Raw genomic sequence first — 25,761 nt, forward strand, 5'->3', positions numbered from 1 at the left:
GGTCCTGCAGGTATTCTGGCCCGATGCCATGTAGGGCTTTATAGGTTATAACCAACACTTTGAATTGAGTCTGGAAACCAACTGGTAACCAGTGCAGACCGCGGAGTGTTGGAGAAATATCCGTGTGTTTGGGCAAGACCATAACTGCTCGCGTGGCTGAATTTTGCACAATTTGTAGTTTCCGAATGCTTTTCAAAGGTAGCTCCATGTAGAGAGCATGTCTGCAAGGAATGTCTGCAAGGGGGAACTGGAAAAGAAAAGTCAAGGGCTTTAGTCACCTAGTTGTGAGTGCCATCTTTCCTTTTTTGATCTTTTGATATGCCATCGCTGGTATATACAGTACTGAGACGTTAAAAGGCAATACAGTGTTCCCTCGATTTTCGTGGGGGATGCGTTCTGAGACCACCCACAAAAGTCGAATTTCCGCGAAGTAGAGATGCGGAAGTAAATACACTATTTTTGGCTATGAACAGTATCACAAGCCTTCCCTTAACACTTTAAACCCCTAAATTGCAATTTCCATTCCCTTAACAACAATTTAGATTATTACTCACCATGTTTATTTATTAAAGTTTATTAAAAAATCTTTTTATTAAAGGCGGACGAAAGTTTGGCGATGACGTATGATGTCACCAGGCGGGAAAAACCATAGTATAGGGAAAAAAACAGCAAAGTATTTTTTAATTAATATTTTTGAAAAACCGTGGTATAGCCGTTTCGCGAAGTTTGAACCCGCGAAAATCAAGGGACCACTGTAATGTGAACATCATGTTGCTTTGTAAGAAATAGTAACTGAGTTCAGATTTTTATTTTCTTTACCTGGACTTTAAAAAAAATGGCTAAATAATCTGAAATGTTCTTTTCCTGGTCATAAATCTTTACGAGAAGTAATATTTTCCACCATGCATAGCCATACATTTATTTTATTTTTGTGCCATCTTTGATTAATGTGTTTCATTTGGCTGTTTTCAATTTGTTTTTAAGTGATGCTGCCCACCCAGAGAATTCTTTTTATAAGATTTGAAAAGCCATGTATCCTAAAGTAGGTAGGTAATCCTGAAATCCAGCCAATCCGTAATATAAATAAACTCTGAGAGACAATAAACGCTATTCTTACAAACTTCTTTGTCTGTTCTGCTCTTGAGTGCATCATAGGCTTCCATTTCTAGGGGCACAACCATACTGTCAAAGCGACCAAGATCTGTAGATGCAATCACATTTCTGGGGAAAAAAAGGAGAAAAATCCTAGATCATTGATCTATAATGCAGATCACGAGTAGATAATATAGGTGTTTCTAAGGGTGAATATAACCACAATTTTAAGGAGCCCACATGTAACATTATTCCATCATAGTTTCCTAATCATGATATATAAGACTACATATTGCATTACCTACAGCAGTTAAGATAATGTCTGCAGGCATTGTATAGGCATTGTACATGCATTATAGGCATTATAGTCCAACACATTGAGAAGCTGGCTGCTTGAGGAAGGCTATTAAATTGCTGAAAGAATCACAGTACAGTAGTTGTATCCTAAAAAAATTATTTATTTATTTATTTATTTATTTATTTATTTATTTATTTGATTTGATTTGATTTGATTTGATTTGATTTGATTTGTATGCCCCCCCCCCTCTCCGCAGACTCGGGGCGGCTAACAACAGAATAAAACAGCATATAACAATAATCTGCATATAACTATAAAATGTCCTTTATACTCGTGTGTTTGTGTTGACTTGATTGAAGTGTATAAAATCATGCATGGGATAGAAAAGGTGGATAGAGAAAAACTCTTTTCTCTATCACACAATACTAGGACAAGGGGGCACTCCTTAAAGCTCATAGGTAAGAAAGTGAGGAAAAATCAAGGAAACATTTCTTCACCCAGAGAGTTGTTGGTTTATGGAACTGACTTCCAGAAGAGGTTGTGACAGCTGTCAGCCTTGATAGCTTCAAGGCAGGATTAGACAGATTCATGGATGCCAAGTCTATCGGTGCTTATTGAAACGGATGTCTATGTGCCGCCTCTATGTTGGTTGAGGCAGGCAGGATTCTCTTGAGTACCATTTGTTGGGGGTCAAGGGAAAGGGAGGGTCTTGCCTTCTCTTTCTGCTCAAGATCCCCATGGACAATTGGTGGGCCACTGTGTGACACAGAATGCTGGACTCGATGGGCTTTGGCCTGATTCAGCATGGCTCTTCTTAGGTTCTTATATTTGTTTGTGCGTGTGTGTTTATGTACGTGCTGTTTCCCATCAGCACTCAGTAGAGCTGGCAGCAGATTCAGGCAATGCGGAGGTTGGGGAGAAACATGGGCCAGTCCTGGAATCTGGGAAAGGCTCGGACGACGACTCTGCATTGGAGGCAGAGACAGGGCAAAGGCTATCTGGTAGTTATCAGCTGCCTCTGGAGTCAGGCATCAGTGAGGCAGAAAAATAGCTGGAGCCTGTTCCCGGGTGCGCATGCATAGAGCTACCAGAAGACAAAAGCAATTAAGAAAGTAGGGTCAACTTGGGTGTAAGGTCTTACCATGAAGATGATTGGCCCCTCCCATAAGAAACAAAAGAGGAGCGGATGGGACATGGGCTTTTGCAGGAAACAATTAGTTCATTTGGTCCTTTCATGAGTGGAAAGATCTATTTGTGACTCTAATAGACTCTGTGGCAAGTTTTGCCTTGCCCTACATTTGGAAACTAGTCCTCTGGCCGCGTTCCAAATGAGATAAATTTGGTGTTGATAAATAGCCCTCTGAAAGACTGCTTGCCAAGCCTTGCATATTGTGAATGGAAGGAATTCACAGTCGTATAAATAAAAGAAGTTCTGCCAGGACTAAGACATTGCTTCATGCTTTTTAAAGGAAGCCTAGGTAAGGAACAGTACGAAATGTGTTCATAATATATAGTGGTGATGGCGAATATTGGAAAGCACACGAGGCATTGCCCTATGTCAGCTCCAGTTCAGCCTTGGGGACGTCTGTTTCGCCCACCGGAGGCTTCAGGGAGTGTGAAAAACCGGCCAATGAGCAAACCGGAAGTTCAGAAAAATGAACTTCCTGTTTGCCCGTTGTGCTGTTTTTCATACTCCAGAGACTACAGGGCAGCTTCCTGAAGCCCCAGAGTGCGAAAAACAGCCCAAAAGGCAACCGGATGTCTGTTTTTACGAACTTCCGGTTTGGTCATTTAGTTGTTTTTTCACTGTCCCAGGCTTCAGTGAGGCTGTACGCATGAGCGGGAGCTGGAGGGGGTTGTGCGCATGTACAGGGGCAGCGCAGGAGGCGAGCATGCGTGGGACGAAGGGAATGGGTATGGGCATGTGCGTATGCACTAGTGCATGCACACTTCCTTTTGGTACGTGAACCAAAAAAGGTTCGCCATCACTGACATAGGCCCTGTTTCTCCTCAGGGAGTTCAAGGCAGAGTTTTCTCTTATCTTCCTCTCAGGGCAACCATCCTACTCAGTTATATTTAGCTGAGAGGGAACAGCTGTCCCAAAGTTACCTCGTGAGGTCTGTGGCCGGACCGGATCTCAAACCTGGGTCTCTCTGAGCCATTCCAAAACTATTAAATTTCTCAGGATGCCTGAGCTTATTCTTACCTGATGTCTCGGAGAAGCAGCAACTTCTCAGGACGGTCAAGAATTGCCAACAATGGCCTCACCAGGTCTTCTACTCCACCTTCTCGGATGTACTATTGGAGCAAAAAATGATCAACGTGAAATATAGAATAGATCAGTGTTCCCCAACCTTGGCAACGTGAAGATATTTGGACTTCGATTCCCAGAATTCCCCAGCCAGCATCTGCTGGCTGGGGAATTCTGGGAGTTGAAGTCCAAATATCTTCACGTTGCCAAGGTTGGGAAACACTGGAATAGATGCTAAATTTGGTTATTCTGGTTTGGGAATTATGTGAACAGCCTACTCCCCACTCCATAACTATTTTGGTTACACTATCACTTTGATGGCCACCTGTGTCCCTTATGCTCGTCCTTCTATAGTCTGACTTCAAGAATTCGAGAAAATATAGAATTCCCACAGGCAGTTTAAGGGGAGCAAAATTAACTCTATTAATAGAGACCAAGCCGCATTAAATATAGAATTGCACAGTTGTCTTTTCCCTTCATTCTTCTTTCATGTTTTATGAATTTTGAAAAGTAATGTCTTCCAATAACTACCTACTTGTACTCTGGACATAAATTTCTACTATGCATTAGTTCAAAGCTCCCTCTAATGGCTGTTCTATAGATCAGTGTTTCCCAACCTTGGCAACTTAAAGATATTTGGACTTCAACTCCCAGAATTCCCCAACCGGCATTCGCTGGCTGGAGAATTCTGGGAGTTGAAGTCCAAATATTTTCAACTTGCCAAGGTTGGGAAACATTGCTATAGATGATAAGAAATGGAAGATGCTAGTACTGTATATATATTTATTTCTAATACACTTACATAACTATCCACTTTTACTTTGTTGTATTTTGCATAAATGAGTTCCATATTTTATTATACCTGCCTGTACAAAGTCTGTATATAGGCAATCCACTTATAGGTGGCAAGTGTAATAATAATCAGTTTTTCCATTTGCTGAATAAACGAGGCCACATTTTTATTTCCAAAGCTGTGATATTAGTCTTTTGGGCATAGTTAAGGCGTGGAGAACCCATTTATGTTGTCTAGTTGTCAAACTCCATATGATAGGTATATAAATCAAGAGAATATTCTCTTCTGAAAAAAATAGCTTTTATTCAGATTAGTAAGCCTGTCAATCAAATGGCAGTATTGATTTCAAGAGGTTAAACTAGCTTTCCACAATCTTGTTCCCTCTGGGAAAGATTCCAGAGTTCCCAGCCTAATTTGGCCTTTAAGCTAACACATGACATGAAGAACGGGAGAAATTTCATTTAAACTACTGTATGTTTGAATAATATTTATATTTGGAAAGTATGTTAACTGTTAAACCAATATATTTTTGCTTCTTTTTCATTGTTAAACACTTTGTATATGTTGCCTTTTTTCTTAAGAATGTGTTTATTTGCACCATAATTTTCTGTCTGTTTGTTTTGTCTTTTTCCTCTTCCAATTTAATTTAAATAAATAATAATAATTTTAAAATAGTTTTGCTAATTTAAGACATCCTGAACTAAGGCACCCTCACACTATGCAAGTCTCGGTATGCATGTGCATAGATGTATATTTATAAAACAGGGATTCAGGGTGAATTATCCCAAGTACAAGAAAGCAAGCCAACTAATAACAATTCTGCAAGAAAATATAGAAAATAGAATATCGAGTTACAATGTTTTACAGTGGTGGTAGTTCAGCACAATTAGAGGACAATATAATGGTACCTCTACTTAAGAACTTTTCTAAATAACAACCAGGTGTTCAAGATTTTTTTGGTTCTTCTTAAGAACCATTTTCTACTTAAGAATCCGCGCCCGGAAAAAATTGTTAGGAAATTTGAGAGCGGCACAAAGGCCCGGCCAGTTTCCTGCCATTCCCCCTTTAAACCCGGCCATCTTGGGCTTTTCTGGGCTGCCAGAGGAGCCTTTCGGTTGGTGCTTAAGGAGGGTTTGGCAGTCCAGAGTGAACGGAACTTTTTTCTTTCTCTGGGTGCTTGGAGAGGGAATAAACCTTTGCCAGCACCCAGAGAAAAGAAACAGTCCCTTTGCTCTGGCCAGCGACTGTCCTCCTCCTCTTCTTACTCCTCATCCTCCCACCCAAATTCCGAGCTTTTATTTCTTTCCTAATGGATTTGCACGCACTATTTGCTTTTACATTGATTCCTATGGAAATAATTGCTTCTACCTACAAACGTTTCTACTTAAGAACCTGGTCATGGAATGAATTAAGTTCTTAAGTAGAGGAACCACTGTACTTGGAAGGCTGCTGAAAGTCACTGCATGATATTAAAATCAAAATCCCTTGATATGCACAAGGGAGGCTCCTTACCCGGGTGCAATGTCTCAGTACAGCTGCCACTTCATCTTCCATCAGCAGCTTCCTGGCCATGTCCTCAATGAGCAGGAGGTGGCTGTCAATAGTTTTGCTGGGCTCACAGGCACTGTGTTTGTCAGATCCCTTGGAGCTCAGAGAGGTGAAGGAGCGGCCTTTTTCTGGAGAGGGTGACCAAAGAGAACCAAGGAGTATACATGTTATCAGCACTGAACAAAACATGTTGGCCCTGCTCAAATTTGGAAGTGCACAGATACAAGTCACACACATGCTCTTTTAAGTCTGAATAAGCTGCCAGATTTCTGCATGCAATTTCGGAGAGGGGTGGCATGCGAATCTAATAAATAATAATAATAATAATAATAATAATAATAATAATAATTATTATTATTATTATTATTATTATTATTATTATTATTATTATTATGTTCTGTCGGGCTCTCTGGTAGGAGCCTCCCGAAAATTCAAGGGTACAAATTTTAGATACACACACGTTTGAAAATTCAAAACAATGTTCTTTATCCCAAAATTCAAAATAAACAAAGCACTCTTTTTGTATTGCAAAGAGCACTTGTCCCAAAACAACTGGGTAGTCTCTACAATTAACCTTAAGCAGTCATTAAGTACTTAGCTAGCAGCTGTGAAGAAATGTCACACCCCTTCCTCTTCCAACAAAGTGAGACACACACACACACACACACACACGTTGCTCTGCTTTGTTTTCAAAAGCGTGAAAAATCAACAAGCAAAGTCCAGAAACCAGCAACCCAGGGTTCCTGACGAACTGCGATCAGATACTCTTTCCCAATGGCCAAACCCACACGCTGCTATTTATAGCAGCAGCCCTAATTACTGCAGTCCAACCCAACCACAGGTGGCCTCATTTTCTCTTGTAATAATCCTTTAGTTGTTGTCTCCTATGCATCACTCTATGCATGCGTGGGTGTGTCATTAATTCTTGTTCAGAATCCAAAGATGATACAGATGATTGATCTCCTCCTGGGCTGTCTGCCAAACTCCTCTCTTCCCTGTCACTCATGCTGCCTTGGTCAGAGGAGGCTTCATCGGCAGATTCCATTGGGAGCAAAACAGGCCTGCAGCATGTGGATGTCTCCCCCACCTCCACCTCCACATTCCTTGGGGCAGGAGCAGGGCCAGAGGTAACCACAACATATTATTATTATTATTATTATTATTATTATTATTATTATTATTATTCCCTCTCCCAAGAAATCCTCTCATGAAAGATTATCAGAGCATAGGATATGGATACTGATATGGGATGGAACGATGCCCTTTCAGTTTTGCAAGCCATCATGAGAGAGAAAAAATCAGGACACTCATCTAGTGCCTGTGCCTTTACAAAATTGTGTGAATGACACAGGACAATTGTGAAGCTCATCTAAATTGTGAAGCCCATCTGAAATAACCTCAAGTAAGGGTCATTTATAGTGGGATTTAGCTATCAGAAGAAAACTTTTACAGTGGTACCTCATGATACGAACTTAATTGGTTCCAGGAGAAGGTTCGTAAGGTGAAAAGTTTGTAAGACGAAACAATGTTTCCCATAGGAATCAATGTAAAAGCAAATAATGGGTGCAAGCCCATTAGGAGAATCCCAAACTTTAGAAGGGAGGCGAACAGAGGGCAGGGAGGAGCAGCTAAAGGGGGCGGGTGGAAGAAGCAAGGCTAGGCTAAAGGGTGAGTGGGAAGGAAGAAAGGCAAGGGGGGCGCCCCTCCCTTTTCTTTCTTCAAAAGACACCCTTTCAGTGCCTGTGCAAGCACGCTGTTCTACTACTTTTTTAAATGCAAACTCTTTCCCCCTCCAAGCCGCCCCTCCCTTTTCTTTCTTCAAAAAAGGGGAAAAAAAGAAACCCCTTCATCCCAGCAGCAGCGGCTTGGGTTCGTAAGGTGAAAATAGTTCAGAAGAAGAGGCAAAAAAATCTTAAACACCGGGTTCGTATCTCGAAAAGTTCTTTAGAAGAGGCGTTCGTAAGATGAGGTACCACTGTATTTGTTTTTTTGTAGAAAACAACAACAGTCTTGTCTTGGAAGATTTAAAAGGTGGTATGCAAACTAATGAAATTTAAAAAAGTGTGACCTTAGGTCAGTGATGGCGAACCTATGACACACGTGCTACAGGTGGCATGCAGAGCCATATCAGAGGGCATCCAAGGTGTTGCTCTATGTAAGCTCCACGGTGCATGCATGCACTAGTCAGCTGATTTTCAGCCTTGGGGAAGCAGTTTCATCCTTCAGAGGCTTCAGGGAAACTTCCCTGAATCCCCAGAGTGTGGGCAAATGTGTAAACAGGAAGTTCAGAAAAAATGACTTCCGGTTTGTCCATTGTGCTGTTTTTCATACTCCGGAGGCTTCATGGAAGCCTCTTGAAGCTCCAGAATGCAAAAAAAAGGACAACAGGCAAACCGGAAGTTGTTTTTTTATGAACTTCCTGTTTGCCCATTTGGTTGTTTTTTCACCATTCCAGGCTTCAGTGAGGCCTCTGCGCATGCACAGGAACGGGGTTGATTGTGCACATATGCAGTGGGCAGCACAGGGGTGTGGGCATGCACAGGGGGAGGGAGTGGGTGTGGGCATGTGCTCGCACATGTACAAACACCCTTTTGGCATGCAAATCAAAACAGGTTCGCTATCACTGCCTTAATCACTAAATTCTTATGTTATAATAAATTGTTAGGATATGTTTTGGTATACAGATTAGTTTAATTTATATTCTGCCCTTCACTTAACAATTATGGAAAGGCAAGGTCTAAATGCTTTAGAAAGTAAACAACAAATGTTGAATTTGCACCAAGCATAAGGTGACCAGACATCCCGCTTTTTAGGAATTTTTCCCACGTCCCGCATTGTTTTTAAAAAGTTCCACTTTTTACGGGTGACCAGTTTGCAGAAGTGCACTCGCTCACTCCGCTGCCACCGCAATGACCCTTGCCTGTCCAGCCCTCCTGCTGCTGGGCTTGCTGCAAGCTGGCAAGCCGACCCAAGCCACTTCCACGCCCCAAACTGATGGGCCAAACCTATCCTGAAGTTGCGGGACCAACAACTCCCACTGCAATCTGCCTCCAGCCCTCCAAGCCCTCCAGCGATGCCTACAAGATAGGGGCCCTGCAGACGCCATGGAAGCCGCCACCCTCCGCCAGCTATGTCTTCATGGGGAAGAACAGGCAAGTTTTTTTGAGCGTTTTGAGTTTTGTCCGTCGTCCGTCTCTCTCCCTCCCCGCCGCTGTCGCCAACGGTTCCCGCCCTACCTAACTCATGGTCTGATCACTTTAACCATGCACCCCACAATTTCAAGCACACATATGAACACTACACAAAACACATGCTGCACTCCTGCTCATTTACCCCGTTTCAGAGTCCGGTTCACAAATTGCTGGATAATGTTAACTGCAGGTTAAAGATAGTGGAAGAAAGACCAACAGCAAAGGGATTATGAATCAAATGAAGAAGGTGGATGAGCAGAGAATGGCATAGAGCTACTATACTGTACTATATATACTATACTGTACTTGGCAGTCCATGAAAGATATATAGCCAATAGTGTTTTCTGAATCCCTGGAGAAATCTGGTTGTCCAGATTTTTGAAGATTATATCTAGTAGCCCCTGGAATTCTGAGCTAGTTTCTGGAGCAGAATACCTCAATCTTGGCAAACTTGAAGAGGTGTGGACTTCATCTCCCAGAATTCTCCTTCTTCAGGTTGCCAAGGTTGAGAAATGCTATTCAGGAGGCAAATGCGATATTTGCCTCTCATTTTGCATTCTTTTTTGCAAAGGATGCTTGTAAATCTGATTTTTTTACTGTCGGCAATTGCATCACAAGTCCAAGGAAAGCAGTGCTATTATTCCAGGGTACAATTTGTTAAGATATCTTTTCTCATATTTGCATGAGTTAAATGAAAAATATTTGAATAGGGTTTTAGTACCTTTCTCCGGACACAGTTAACAATCTATTGATCCAAAGTCTCCAATACTTACTTTAGCTCTTTAGAAAATTTGGAAACTGAAAAATGAACCCTGAAAATTCTCAGGGTTTCCTACAGCCTATGGCAGTGTTTTCCAACCAGTGTGCTGGGGCACACTAGTGTGCCGCGAGACATGGTCAGGTGTGCCGCGAAGCTCAGAGAGAAAAAAAGCAAGAGAGAGAAAAAAAGAGAGAAAGAAAGCAAGAGAGAGAGAAAGCAAGAGAGAAAGAAAGCAAGAGAGAAAGAGCGCGAGAGAGCTAGAAAGAGAACAAGAGAGAGAGAGAAAACAAGAGAAAGAGAGAGAGAGAGAAAGAGAGGGAGGGAAGGAGAGAGAGAGAAAGACATAGAGGGAGGTAGGTAGGGAGGGAGAAAGAGAGCAAAAAAGAGAGGAAGGAAGGAAGAGAAAGAAAGAGGGATGGAGAGAGAGAGAAAGAAAGAGGAAGGAAGGGAGAGAAAGAGGGAGGGAGAAAGAAATAGAGTGAAGGGGAGGAAGAGAGAGAGAGAGGATTTTTTTGTCCAAACTTTTTTTAGCCGCCGCCCCCTCCCTGCTCAATGTGCCCCAGGGTTTCGTAAATGTAAAAAATGTGCCGCGGCTCAAAAAAGGTTGAAAATCACTGGCCTATGGTATGAAAAGCTCCATACCTTTGGGTGTTTGTTTTACAAGCTCACTTTTTATTACCTTCAGACTGGGCAGGTGATTTGGACTTCCTTTGTGATTCCAGAGATCCAGTTGTTGAACTTGGCTTCCCTAGTCGGGTGCTCTTAAAGAATAGGTTCATCAGGGTTTTGGAGCGTTGGAGAGTAACTTTCTTCTCTGGTGATACCAACTTCTCTTTCTTTTTTTGATGCTTTTCCTCTGGGAGGAAAAAAAAATCCAGGAAGTCAAATCAGATGATCGCAACTATAGGAAGAACATGAAATCTGAGGCTTGTCTCCAAAGTCCTCAGGGCACTATCATTTCAACAAACTATTATAGCTACCCTTTCCAAAGATGATCAGAAAAATTGTTGTGTATGTGTGAGAAAGAGAGAGAAAGGGAGAGGGAGGAAGGGAGGAAGGGAGAGAGAGAGAGAGGAGAGAGAATGGATAATAAATTAATAATAGAGCCAAAACAGTAATCAAATAATTATGTGGTGTTGCCCTACGACAGTGATGGTGAACCTATGGCATGAGTGCCATAGGTGGCACATGGAGCCATATCTGCTGGCATGCAAGCCGTTCTCTTAGCTCAGCTCTAACGTTTATGTGTGTGTTGGCCAGCTGATTTTTGGCTCACACAGAGGCTCTGGGATGGCGTCTTTTGCTTCCAGAAAGCCTCCAGGGGGATGGGAGAGGGCATTTGTACGTTCCCCTGGCTCCAGGGAAACCTTTGGAGCCTGGGGAGGGTGAAACATGAGCCTACTGGGCCCACCAGAAGTTGGGACACAGGCTGTTTCTGGCCTCTAGAGGGCCTCTAAGGGGTGGGGGAAGCCGGGCATTGAATTATGGGTGTTGGCACTCATGCATGCACGATAGGGCTCACCAAAGCTCTTTTGGAATCCGAGGAAAAAAAGGTTCACCATCACTGCCCTACCAGATAATCTATCATTGTAAATATAAAATAGAGGTAGACATACTGACTTAATGACACATACCACAGATGGTCAGATAGCTCTGCGATCGCTTAATGGGTTGACGGGGATGGCTGAGCGCTAGTAGAAGAGCCATTTGGGGAGATGGCTCTGTGATTTCCTTGCTAACAAATGGCTGGTGCTTCCTTAGGTGGAAAGACTCTTTGAGGCTTTCTGTACGAATGGCTGTATCTTTTAGGATTTTCATGGGCTGCACAATCCTCTGGGTTTCTGAGATCAGGCTCCCTGAAAACAAGGCCCCATCAGGCAATGGTTCTGTCTGCATAGCGGTGTCTGCCCTCTGTGACAAGTGGCTCTGAACTGGCAACTCTGTGGAGATGCCAACATCAACTGTACAACTTTCAGCTACGCTGGAAACTGGGGCCATAAATAGGCCATTCATGGAGCTTAAAAGGGTCCCTGAGGAATAGGATGACATGGATGAGCTGGATTCAGAAGTTTGGGACAGCTGCTGCAACTGGCCATTGGTCACTGGAAAGAGAAAGGTAGAGGTTAGCTGTTAGAAGAACTTCAATGTACAAAAAATTGTTAGTACTAAGTACAAGACAGTTGGGTTTGCAATACATTAACAAGCTAATGATAAATGTTTGTATGTATTGAAGTACTATAGTTTTAAAAGGTAGTGTTAAAAATTGCCATAAGAGGGAGCTAGAAAGCATGATTCCTCTCTGTTCTTTCTGCTGATTCACTGTGACTGATGTCGTAAGCTCTGTGATAGTTTGATGGATTTGTAAGCTGTAATGTATGTCTGATATGTAAGACAAAGACAGGCTTGTAATACTATTATTGTATTAAGAGATATTGATTGATTTGAATGTTATGACTGGACTGTTTAACGTGACTGTGCTATTTCTAAAAGTAAACACTATTTTATACATTTTAATGTATCTGTTTTGTATAACTGAATAATTATTCATATCACTTGGATATCTGCTGGAATCCCACATTCTCGGTGCATGTCCTTGGTAACTCAAGGGTCGTTCTGCACACTCCTTAACAAAAATGCATAGCTATTGCACATTGTGTACATATTTCATATATTTCCTTGATTTGGTTTTCCCAGCACTAAAGGTTCTATATTTTGCATAAGGAAAAACAACAACATTATTTTCCCAGATAATGCAAGTATGCCATTACTTCTGCTGCATTCAGGATATTATATGAGTGCCATTGATATCTACATGGCATTGTGGAATATTTTGATTTTAATAAGTATCATATAGGTATCTATCAAGATCTATCTATCTATCTATCTATCTATCTATCTATCTATCTATCTATCTATCTATCTATCATTTATTTATTTATTTATTTATTTATTTATTTATTTATTTATTTATTTATTTATTTATTTATTAGATTTGTATGCCGCCCCTCTCCGCAGACTCGGGACGACTAACAGCAGTAAAAAAGAAAAATATAACAAATCTAATATAAAAAGTAATTTAAAAAACCCCAATTTAAAAGACCAATCATACAAACATACCATGCATAAATTTTATAAGCCTAGGGGGAAGGGAATATCTCAATTCCTCCATGCCTGACGACAGAGGTGGGTTTTAAGGAGCTTACGAAAGGCAAGGAGGGTGGGGGCAACCCTGATATCTGGGGGGAGTTGGTTCTAGAGGGTCGGGGCCGCCACAGAGAAGGCTCTTCCCCTGGGTCCCACCAAACGACATTGTTTAGTCGATGGGACCTGGAGAAGGCCAACTCTGTGGGACCTAACCGGTCGCTGGGATTCGTGCGGCAGAAGATGGTCCTGGAGATATTCTGGTCCAATGCCATGAAGGGCTTTATAGGTCATAACCAACACTTTAAATTGTGACCGGAAACCAATCGGCAACCAATGCAGACTGTGGAGTGTTGGTGTGACATGGGCATATTTATGAAAGCCCATGATAGCTCTCGCAGCTGCATTCTGCACAATCTGAAGTTTCCGAACTTCTATCTATCTATCTCTATTATATCTGTCTGTCTGTCTGTCTGTCGATCTATCTATCTGTCTGTCTATCTATTCAGTTTGTTTATTGCCTCAATCACAACTTAACCATAACATAAGACTAAAACTAAACAATTATACCCACTGATATATTGATCCTTGATATTGCAAGGGTGTCTGTAAGTTAAAGAACTTTCTGAGATGTGATAGCTGACCACCACAAATATCTGTCTGTGCAACACAGCACCTGTTCTTGGGTTCATGTGTGTTTCTTAATGTGGTACCATTTATGTACAAAGGTAGGAGAGCAAAATAATGTTTTCTGAAATCCAAGAATGAAATAAATTTGCAGATGGGTTTCCATCCCTTATTCTTCCTTAACAAAGCAACGCCCTCATCAGAAAAGATGCCTTACATCTGTTGAGCCAGCAGTACTCAGCCACCATTTCCTTGTATGCCGGGAATCTCCCTGTTTCCTAGAAGGGAGGGATAGAAGAAATGTAATATGTTATGGGATCATTTGTTGCCTGAAAAATAATGTGCGAAAGCTTAGGAAACTAACTAAGTGGAGAAGCACTGACAAATGCTTGCCCCATGGTTAGGTCCCTTTATAGAAGAAATTGGATCTGCTACGTTTGAAATTCTAAGTCCCAGAGCAATTTAAGGAGGGAATTACTTCCCAAAAGAAATTCAGAGACATTTGGGGTGAGAAAGGCACACCAGAGATCTTAGCTGAATGAGTTGGTCTACACCCAGTGATGGGCTCCTATGGGAACAGTCAGGAACACAGTTCCGGTAGCAAAATTACTCCACTCCAGAGCACCCAATTTGCACTGAAAGATGTTGAAACAAAATGCATAAGCCACGCCCACAGCGTGGTAGTAAAAAAATTGGTAGCCCATCACTGTCTACACCAATGTTTCCCAACTTTGGCTACTTGAAGATATTTGGACTTCAACTCCCAGCATTCGCTGGCTGGGGAATTCTGGGAGTGGAAGTCCAAATATCTTCAAGTTGCCAAGGTTGGGAAACACTGGTCTACACTACCCAAAACTGAGGAAATTCTATCTCCTCCTAGAAACAATCATGTTTTTAATAACAATGGCAGTTGTGAGAATGGGATATAATTTGGATAATCTTAGTCCTTCTATGATTAATACATAGAAACATAGAAGTCTGACGGCAGAAAAAGACCTCATGGTCCATCTAGTCTGCCCTTATACTATTTTCTGTATTTTATCTTAGGATGGATCTATGTTTCTCCCAGGCATGTTTAAATTCAGTTACTGTGGATTTACCGACCACGTCTGCTGGAAGTTTGTTCCAAGGATCTACTACTCTTTCAGTAAAATAATATTTTCTCATGTTGCTTTTGATCTTTCCCCCCAACTAACTTCAGATTGTGTCCCCTTGTTCTTGTGTTCACTTTCCTAAATACCCCTTACCAGTGTTCCCTCTAATTTTTTTTTGGGGGGGGGGCGGAAAAGTATAGTGTCTGAGCGGCAGTCCCTTCGGGACTGGGCGGCACAAAAATATTAAACAAACAAACAAACAAACAAACAAACAAATAAAAAACCCACCCTGTTTTGCCTCAGAGAATTTCAAAATAAAATACTGTACTGTGTGTCTATAACAGTGAGCTCATAACAGGGCAACTCTATCAATATCAAAATACCACTTAAATAGTTGAGCTAGTTTCAAACTAGATTTTGATTTTCTTTCTCTCTTCCTTACTCCCATTCTTTTTCTTTCTCTTTTCCTTCCTCTCTTTTTTCTATCTGTTTCTCTCTCTTCCTCTCTTCCTCTCTCTCTCCTTCCTTCTCACTCTTTCCCTCTCGGCTTCTGGGCAGCTTAGAGGGAACTATGCCCCTTACTATATTTTTTAAAAAAAACTTGGGAAGACATCAGCCTCACCTTAATGGTAAGCATGATATGGGTCTGCCCCTTTAGCACTTCCACTGCCCTGCTATGGCTGATGTTATCAAACTTGACTCCATTGGCTGCAAGGACTTGGTCACCAACTTTGATCCCATGTTGCTCAGCCAGCCCGCCAGGATCCACTCTGGGAATGATACAACATCGAACAAGCACAAGGGGGGCATTTGAAAGAAAGATCAGGCTTTTTTCCTGAGCAAACAAGGTAGGAGCAGAAGAAAATGGTACATTTTAAGAGTGGGAAAGAGCAACGGGAAGAAATAAAATGTCCATGTTATAAATGGGATGGCAAGTTCCCCTAGATCAGTTTTGCTTCCAGCTTTCTCATAGCATTCCACCAATTTTGGTGCCAGTATTCAATAAATAGCTGTTTTTCAGTCTACGTATATGACTGAAATCTCCAACTATAAATAGTTAGGAATAATGTGAGTTGTAATTCAGCATATATGCTGAGCATACAGGTTGTGGAAAGTTATATACAGTGTTCCCTCGATTTTCGCGGGGGATGCGTTCCGAGACCGCCCGCGAAAGTTGAATTTCTGCGAAGTAGAGATGCGGAAGTAAATACACTATTTTTGGCTATGAACAGTATCCCAAGCCTTCCCTTAACACTTTAAACCCCTAAATTACAATTTCCCATTCCCTTAGCAACCATTTAGATTATTATTCACCATGTTTATTTATTAAAGTTTATTTTAAAAAATGTTTTTTAAAGGCAGACAAAAGTTTGGCAATGACATATGACATCATCGGGCGGGAAAAACCGTGGTATAGGGGGAAAAACCGCAAAGTATTTTTTAATTAATATTTTTGAAACACCGTGGTATAGACGTTCCGCGAAGTTTGACAATCGTGAAAATCGAGGGAACACTGTAATATATTTTTTTAACAATCAATGAGGGAGATAGTAAACATTTATTTCTGATAAATTTCCTAATATTCAATATTTTATTGTGCAGATAATGACATGCTTTAAGCTAATGGTAGAAGATTTGGATAAATAAAATTCAAGCTTATACAGTGCTGAATATGATTGGATATCAAATTGTATCAGACTATGAGCTCTGTGCTTATAGATGTGTCTTCCCATCCCTGAACATGAGAATGTGATTAGTAAACCAAAAGATCATACAGTTCCTCTTGAAGAAATTGGGCTGAAAGAAGACCAAGAGATAAAGCATTATGGGATTAGATGTCAGAGTTCCAATTAGCTCTGAAATAAATCAGAGTCCAAACCTTGGCCTTCTTCCAAGTCCCAATTTATTAACAGAGCCATATTGGTTATGAACTGTAGTCAACCCGATACTAACTTTTCCTACAATTCTCTACCTAGGTTAAGGTTCATCACTTATCCCCACACCCACAAGTTCATCACATGGACCACTCCGGTTCTCTCAATGTCCACGATTCTCTCCTGTACTTCCGGCTGGTGCTGAACAAGGATGACCTTGAATCTCTGGAAAGAATTTGTTGCGGCTAGTATTTTTCCCTTTCGTGCAACCACCCCTCCCCAATTCCCACAGTACTATTCTAATTGTGGCAGGCCAAAGTCTCTAACTCAAAAACAATAGCTTCCGCCGGTGACCGGTGCTAATGATGTAGATATATTATTATGGATTTTTTAAACTGATCATCATAATGTCTATCTAACCTTTCTACCCTCCCCTAAAGAGTGATTTATAGTCTTAATTATAAGGTGGGGGGAGAAGCCTTAACCCAAATCTGTAATAGCAATGGCAGTCATGACCAGGTTTTAAACATTTTGTTCTCTCTGAGGTTTCAATTTGGATCATCCCCCAGTATGCTTACTATTTGCAAAGACAGAACACCTCCCATTGAAGCTAAACAGAGTTTTAAATGAAGGGTGGGGAGCGATCTATTAACTCAGCCGCTAACTAGCCAATCTAGATCTTGGGCACTTGCAATAGGCAATTTACTTCCCTGAAAAGGAAACATCACAGTTAAAGTGAAATTTGAATATAAGTCCAAATGTCATCAGGATCTGAAACACTCAACAGCAGAAGACTCTACAAAGACAAGACTCACTTGGAGACATAGATGCCAAGACCATACTCCTTCCCTCCGCGGATATTAAAACCCAAGCAATAATCATCAGATGTGGTATAGAGATGGACGATGTGTCGCCTTCCTATCTCAGAGCTGGTATCTGAGGGACTTGAGCCACTCCTCTCCACCACCAAGCGCTTGTTTACCACATCAACCCTGTGAGAGGTAAAGAAGTATGCCCATGTTACACCAACACTCCGCAGTCTGCATTGGTTGCTGATCAATTTCTGGTCACAACTCAAAGTGTTGGTTATGACCTATAAAGTCCTTCATGGCATTGGACCAGAATATCTCCGGGACCGCCTTCTGCCACATGAATCCCAGCGACCGGTTAGGTCCCACAAAGTTGGCCTTCTCCGAGTCCCGTCGACTAAGCAATGTCGTTTGATGGGACCCAGGAGAAGAGCCTTCTCTGTGGTGGCCCCGGCCCTCTAGAACCAGCTCCCCCCAGATATCAGAGTTGCCCCCACCCTCCTTGCCTTTCGCAAGCTCCTTAAAACCCACCTCTGTCGTCAGGCATGGGGGAATTGAAATTTCCCTTCCCCGTAGGCTTATATAATTTATACATGGTATGCTTGTATGTATGAGTGGTTCTTTAAATTGGGGTTTTTTAGATTGTTTTTAATATTAGATTTGTTTACATTGTCTTTTTATATTGTTGTTAGCCGCCCCGAGTCTTCGGAGAGAGGCGGCATACAAATGTAACAAAGAAAGAAAGAAAGAAAGAAAGAAAGAAAGAAAGAAAGAAAGAATTTCTCCTAAGCAGCTGAAGTTCTTGAAGAGGCCTGCAAACTGCCCTTTCACCATTTTGATTCATTCGGGCTTCATGGAAGCGGATGCTATTTTCAATCATGGCTGATCAAAATGCAGGAGCATATCTGGATGTGGCCCTCAAACCTTATAAACTCAAACTTTGTGGCCCTCAAACTTGGACTCCCTCTCTCCTATTTATGTCATCAGTGCCTCTCAACACATCTGGATTTACACTGTTAAAAAGAGTGTTTTCCAAATATATTTGTACCTTCAACCTTCTAGGATTCCAGTAGGTGGTTGGAGCCTTCCACCATCCGTGCTACTGGTTCTAAGAACTGATCCGAACCAGGAGCAACCCACCGCTGATCAGTTCCCTTTTTTTCCTTTTATAAAATTAGGTGGTTCTCTATTACCCCACATGTAACAATAGCACTTAGAATTATATACTTCTTTACATTGCTTTACAGCCCTCTCTAAGCGGTTTATAGACTCAGCATATCTGGGTCCTCATTTTATCCACCTCGGAAGAGTGGAAGGCTGAGTCAACCTTCATGGCACTGGACCAGAATATCTCCGGGACCGCCTTCTGCCGCACGAATCCCAGCGACCAATTAGGTCCCACAGAGTTGGCCTTCTCCGGGTCCCGTCAACTAAACAATGTCGGTTGGCGGGGCCTAGGGGAAGAGCCTTCTCTGTGGCGGCCCCGACCCTTTGGAACCAACTCCCCCCAGATATCAGAGTTGCCCCCACCCTCCTAGCCTTTCGTAAGCTCCTTAAAACCCACCTCTGTTGTCAGGCATGGGGGAATTGACATGTTCCTTCTCCCTAGGCTTATAAAATTTATGTACGGTACGCTAGTGTGTATGATTGGTTTTAACTTGTGGGGTTTTTAAAATTAATTTAAATATTGGATTTGTTGTACATTGTGTTGCTGCTGCTGTGAGCCGCCCCGAGTCTGCGGAGAGGGGCAGCATACAAATCTGATTAAACTTAAACTTAAACTTGAGCCTGGTGAGATTTGAACAGCCAAATTGCAGGCAGCTGGCAGTCAGCAGAAATGGCCTGCAGTACTGCATTCAACCACTGTGCCACTGTGGCTCTTACATAATCTTCGTACCCTACCTTCACATTATACAAGTGAAGCTCCCCTTTAGCCATAGTTTAAAGTAATTCATTTTGAAAGAGGACGTTTAACCCAGTAACCTCACATCCTTTTGACCTTTCCCTCTTTGGTTCCCTATCACAGTTCACTTTAATAGCATTTCCCTGGTTCTTAGGATACTTGATCTCTTAGTCACTGCTCTCCTGAAGCTGGTATGTTTGTCTGAGTCAGTACAATTGTGATTTTTGGGTTATGCATGGTTGACAACAATGGGTATAAATTGGCAAGGGCAGTTCAACTTACCATGTAGTCTTTTCTTTGGAAAACTTTATCCCTGGCACTTTGCCCATACGTCTCACAACCATTCGCAGCCTGTTATTCCCTGTCAGGACCTTGATGGCACTTCCCATTGTAATGTTCTCCAAGCTCACACTGTTCACCTCCGTGATTTTATCTCCAACACAAAGTCCAGCTTGTTCTGTTTATATTAAGCAGAGAATGCTCAGTTTCATTGATTGTCTTTTTCTGGACTTACTCAAATTAAAGAACGGCTGAAACAATGACGAGACAAACTTCGGCAACATATTAACATCAAAATAGATTAGAACTTTGAATGATTACCGATTCATATATAGTATATTGCCGGGCATATAATATGTTACCCAAATATTACTGTTTTGGATTATCTCTTTTTTATACTATATGGAAAAATATATCAAACTGTAGGTTTTTTAAAAGTACTTTAAAAGTACTTTGAGATACATAAATATCAAACTGTAGGTTTTTTTAAAGTACTTTGAGATACATAAGTTTTTTCATTACATTATTAAAACTTAATATTAACCGCTCCAAACTTGACTGTAAAAAATATGACTTTAACAATCGAGTCGTCAACGCGTAGAACTCATTACCGGACTCTATAGTGTCTACTCCCAACCCCCAACATTTCTCCCTTAGACTCTCCACGATTGACCTCTCCAGGTTCCTAAGAGGCCAGTAAGGGGCGTACATAAGTGCACTGATGTGCCTAACGTCCCCTGTCCAATTACCTTTCCTTTTCTCATATATCCTATATATTCTCTCCCTCTCATCCACTCCTCTCTTCTTTTTTACTTACTATCCCTATATATACTACTTAATGTCTATTTCATTCCATATGTATTGTATATTGGACAAAGAATAAATAAATAAATAAATAAATTATCAAAATGGGGATTGTTCACGACAGTTGTAAGTAGAGGTGGGCAGCAGGCAGGACGGGGTGGAACACAGTTCCACCAATGGAAATGTATTTATTTATTTATTGGATTTGTATGCCGCCTCTCTTCGAGGACTCGAGGACGTCTCACGTCATAAATGAAGCTGTGTGCCCAGCTCGAGCTGACCAGCCCCACCTCCCATCCTTCTCCTCCTCCTCGGAAAGCAGCAGGGAGACCAGCACCGGCAGGAGTTGCAGGGGGCCTATTTCCTCCCCCTCTTTTCTCAATAGCTGATTGGCACCCATTCGCATAGCTACTCAGCCTGAGGCAGGGAGTGACCCAGGAAGGAGAGCGCGGGAAACGCGAAGCAAATTGTCACCCCAGAGAGCGACACTGGTGAGGTTGTAAGTCGAGGACTTAACAGTCGTTCAAGCCACTCTCACCTGGTCACGTGGCCGGCAAGCCACTCCTACCCAGTCATGTGACCATCAAACCACACCCACAAAATAAGCCACACCCACAGTGTGGCAGTAAAAGTTTTGGCTGCCCATTACTGGTCGCAAGCAAGTATGTAAATCCTGACATATTATCATATTATCATTAAAACCATTTTAAAATGTCAGATTTAGCAATACGATATACAAAGAAAAATATATGATGAGTGACCTTTCAGTGACATTATTTTTCATTTTGGTTACAATATCCAGACACATGTACTGGAGTAGAAGTGACTAGCATTGAACCCAGAATATGTGCTTATATTAAAACTTTATATGCATATTGTTGCCTGTGCTTGAGTCTGGGAACCTCTGAAGACTTTTTACTGACCTGCACTGCTGCCTTCCTCCACCTTGCTAACAAAAATACCCAGGCCATGTTCAGAGCCGCCACGCACACTGAAACCCAGCTTCCCGTCTTTGCTCTTCTCCACTGTAATGGCATTGATAGCTTCACTCTCATCACTGTTAGCTGTGAAGGGAATATAAGACAAAATACTGTGCTAATGAAGGTATAGCTTAAAAAAAGCTCAATATGCGAGCATGCCCAGCAGATGCTTAATCTTGCATCCAAAACACAATCTTAACCCCATAGACTCATGATTGCGAACCTATGGCACACCTGCCATAAGTGGCACACAGAACCATATCTGTGGGCAATCAAGGCACTGTCCTACGTCAGCTCCAGTGCACATGTATATGCTGGCCAGTGGATTTTCGGCATTCTGGATGGTGTGGGGAGGCCATTTTTGGCACCCGCAGGCTTCAAGAGGCTTTCCTGAAGCCCGGGGAGGCTGAAAAATGGCTTCATGGCCCAACCAGAAGCTCAGTTCCAAACTTCTCGTAGGCCCATTGGGCCAGTTTTTCTCCATCCACAGGCTCCAGAGGCTTTCCTAAAGCCCAGGGAGGACAAAAATGGCCTCTCCCTACCCTCCAAAACAAGGTTGTATGCACATGTGTGTGGGGAGAGCATTGCATTATGGGTGTGGGCACAGGCATGCGTGCTATGGTGCATACGCACACCCCATTGACACACAAGCAAAAAAAGGTTTGCCATCACTGCCATAGACAGACAACCAAGATAAATGTTTAGACATCTTTCTGAACTATGTGCAGATCAGCCTTTGTTTCAATGACATATCAGTTTTAAGAACAATAGTGAAATAGCCTGGAGCCAAGGGCCACAGACTGTGTCATAAATTTCAGACAAATCATTTAAAATGTGAATAATCAAGACTCCATGGCTGCTGAATAAGATCAACCCCCTGAGCTCTCCTCATGGGTACCTTGAGTTTTGTTTTGAGGTAAAACATAAAAAGTTTGGTCCAAATCCTGAAATAGTTTTACAATTTCAAGAATACCTTGTTCAATTTAGGGGGGGTGGAGAAAATCCTGCTTCTATCCATTTATTTATATCCCACCCTTATTATTTTTATAAATACTTCACAAAGTGAACACATCCAACACTTCTGTCTCCCATCCCCCAACAATAGCACTGTGAGGTGAGTTGGGCTGAGAGTGTGAGTGACCGACCCAAAGTCACCCAGCTGTTTTCATGGCTAACATGGGACTTGAACTTTATAGAACATTCTACCCCGGTGCTTTAACCACAAGACCAAACTGGCTCTCTATTTGTCTGCCTGTCTGTCTATCCTCTATCATCTCTAGCTCTAGCTCATCTATATCTATATCTGTCTGTATATCTACAATTATATATCTGTCTATATATACAGTGGTATATATAGACATATAGACTGTCTACATATACAGTGGTACTTCTACTTAAGAACTTAATTTGTTCCGTGACCAGGTTCTTAAGTAGAAAAGTTTGTAAGTAGAAGCAATTTTTCCCATAGGAATCAATGTAAAAGCAAATAATGCATGCAAACCCATTAGGAAAGAAATAAAAGCTCGGAATTTGGGTGGGAGGAGAAGGAGGAAGAAGAGGAGGAGGACAGTTGCTGCCCAGAGTGAAGGGAGCGTTTCTTTTATCTGGGCGCTGGCAGAGGTTTATTCCCTCTCCAAGCACCCAGAGAAAGGAAAATGCTTCATTCACTCTGGACTGTCAAAACCTCCCGAAAGGCTCCTCTGGCAGCCCAGAAAAGCTCGAGATGGCCAGGATTAAAGGGATAATGGCAGGAAACTGGCCAGGCCTTCGTGCCACTCTCAAATTTCCTGGGAAATTTTTCCGGGCTCGAATTCTTAAGTAGAAAATGGTTCTTAAGAAGAGGCAAAAAAATCTTGAACACCCGGTTCTTATCTAGAAAAGTTCTTAAGTAGAGGCGTTCTTAAGTAGAGGTACCACTGTAATTATATATGTATCTGTATATTTTTCTGTATATTTGTCTGCCTGCCTGCTTCTCTTTCTCTCTCTCTCTGTAAAGTTGATATTGATCCATTCCTTGATTACTACAGTATCTAGAGAGACTTAGCAGTTGTCCTTTCATACATTTTTTAATATTAAAACAAGGTCCCTTTCAGCTCAGTCAGTCAGTCAAAAGAATGCTAAACTTTGAAGACAAGCTACTAATGATATTTGATTTTCATCTTTGCTGAACATTCATTAACTACATCAGAAATCAGAGATTCAATTTATGAGAAATATCATATGTGTACTGTGGTCTCTCCCCTGTTCACCCAAAAGTACCTTCTAGTGGTGTGTTGATAAGAATAACTCTTCCCATAGGCGAAGATGGGTTGAAGTTTGCATTGCTCCCATTCATAAGACGATTCTGCCGGCTCAGCAACAGGAGGTTAGCTGTGCTGATGTCACTGCTAGAGTCCTGAGAATGAGCAGGGTAAAAAACCTCCTTCGGGAAGGAATCCGAAACATTAGCCATGGCAGGATCAGACTTTGGTTTCTCATGGAGAGACTCTCAAGCCATAGGATTCTATAGATCTTTTGGAGAAGCACAGCAGTTTTGGGTGACGGAAGAGTCTTGTTTTCCTCATGAAGGCTGACAGTGTTAGATTTTGGCCCCTTTGGTTGTGTTCTTCAGCTGAAAAAATTGTTGGGCTTGCTATTGAGCATGAGAGTTCATTTTGCTGATGAAAATTGTATGAAAATACAAATACAAAAATATAGAAAATGTTCTTATCTTTAAAATATATCTAGATAAAACATCTTGTTTCTCAGAGGGCTTGATTGTGATTTGCTCTTACTTCCATGCAGTTGTGCTATGTTAACAACAAATATGTAATTACACATACATACATACATACATACATACATACATACATACATGTATATGCATACACAAACATTTATATACTGCTCTACTTCAAAAATCTCAAGTTGAGATTGGAAATCTATCTACAAGGAAAACTTGGAAGAAATTACACTGAACCATGTTGGATATGAATTTTGTGAAAATGTGATTAGTTTGGAAACAGGAAAATAAATCTCAGTTTCTAGGCTAAAATAACTTCATTTCATGCCATTTTGGAAGCCCAGTCAACAAGTCAACCTTCAGGTTTTTTTAAATTTTAGGCGAGGATAAAACTTTTTGTCATTTTCAGTGTTGAGAAAATCTTTTAAGAATTAAAATGTGTGAGTCAAATATTAAACTACTGAATATGACTCTCCTGATTGAGCTACCTTTGAAAAGTGTTCGGAAACTTCAGTTTGTGCAGAATACAGCCGCAAGGGCTATCATGGGCTTTCCTAAATAGGCCCATGTCTCGTCAACACTCCGTGGTCTGCACTGGCTGCCGATCAGTTTCCGGTCACAATTTAAAGTGTTGGTTATGACCTATAAAACCCTACATGGCATCAGACCAGAATACCTTCAGGACCGCCTTCTGCCGCACGAATCCCAGCGACTGATCAGGTCCCACAGAGTTGGCTTTCTCTGGCTCCCGTCGACAAAACAATGTCATCTGGCGGGCCCCAGGAGAAGAGCCTTCTCTGTGGCAGCCCAGGCCCCCTGGAATCAACTCCCTCTGGAGATCAGGACTGCCCCCACCCTCCTTGCTTTTCGCAAACTACTGAAAACCCACCTATGCCGCCAGGCTTGGGGGACCTAATTGACCCTTAGCTGTTTCATTTTATGTCTGATTTGTTTGGATGGTGTTGTGATTCCGTCCGAGGCCCCTCAGGGAACGGCTGATCTTCTGTCGGTTTCCTGCTCAGAGGGGGAGGATGAGGAACAGGAGGTGCAGGCAGACGAGGAGGAGGAATCCCAGGCTGAGGAAGAGGGGGAACAGCCAGAGGCCCCCGAGAGGGAGCTCTCCCCAGCAAGCAGCCTGGATTCCTTAGAGGAAAATCCACAAGCAATAATAGATCTGCGACAGAGAAGAGCAACACAAAGAAGGGAGCAATTGGCTAGGTACTTTCAGCACTAAAGAGGCAACAGCTGGGTTTGGGTGTGGTGCTCTCTGGAAAGGCTAAAAGGCAGACCCACCCTTCCTGGCTTGTGGAGTATTATCTTTGGGAGTCTTGGGACCTGGCTGTGATCTTTGGCGTCTTGGAATTCTGGTTTGTGACTTTGAATACTGAAACCTTGGGGGGAAAAGGTGGGGGTCTTATGCTCTACAGTGGTGGGTGTGCCAGCAAGAAGTTTGCTGTATTGTCTGGACATCAGGACTCTGCTGTAAAGTCTCCTAGCCTGCCTGTTGGGAAGAACAGGTTTTTCTCTGTGTTTATTTTTCAAGCTATAAAGTACTTTTGCTTTTACCAGCGTGTCTGGCTGTTTTCTCCAGTTGG

At 42.0% G+C, this 25,761-nt stretch overlaps 1 protein-coding gene across 1 annotated transcript in view; it reads right to left on the reverse strand.

Moving 5' to 3' along the window:
* PDZD7 (PDZ domain containing 7) overlaps positions 1 to 23,931 on the reverse strand; it is a 39,257-nt gene extending 15,326 nt beyond the window's left edge. Inside the window, exons 1-11 of the mRNA XM_070752850.1 lie at positions 23,704 to 23,931; positions 21,388 to 21,528; positions 19,664 to 19,838; positions 17,485 to 17,661; positions 15,418 to 15,565; positions 13,919 to 13,979; positions 11,568 to 12,035; positions 10,613 to 10,789; positions 5,947 to 6,110; positions 3,597 to 3,688; positions 1,118 to 1,221 (exon numbers count right to left, since the gene is read on the reverse strand). Coding sequence (XP_070608951.1) covers positions 1,118 to 1,221; positions 3,597 to 3,688; positions 5,947 to 6,110; positions 10,613 to 10,789; positions 11,568 to 12,035; positions 13,919 to 13,979; positions 15,418 to 15,565; positions 17,485 to 17,661; positions 19,664 to 19,838; positions 21,388 to 21,528; positions 23,704 to 23,896 — 1,900 coding nt within the window. The 5' untranslated portion in view covers positions 23,897 to 23,931. The remainder of the gene's footprint in view (positions 1 to 1,117; positions 1,222 to 3,596; positions 3,689 to 5,946; positions 6,111 to 10,612; positions 10,790 to 11,567; positions 12,036 to 13,918; positions 13,980 to 15,417; positions 15,566 to 17,484; positions 17,662 to 19,663; positions 19,839 to 21,387; positions 21,529 to 23,703) is intronic.
* Between the last annotated feature and the right edge of the window lie 1,830 nt (positions 23,932 to 25,761).

The sequence above is a fragment of the Erythrolamprus reginae genome, chromosome 5 (genome assembly GCF_031021105.1).
Source record: "Erythrolamprus reginae isolate rEryReg1 chromosome 5, rEryReg1.hap1, whole genome shotgun sequence".
NCBI classification, from domain to species: Eukaryota; Metazoa; Chordata; class Lepidosauria; order Squamata; family Dipsadidae; genus Erythrolamprus; species Erythrolamprus reginae.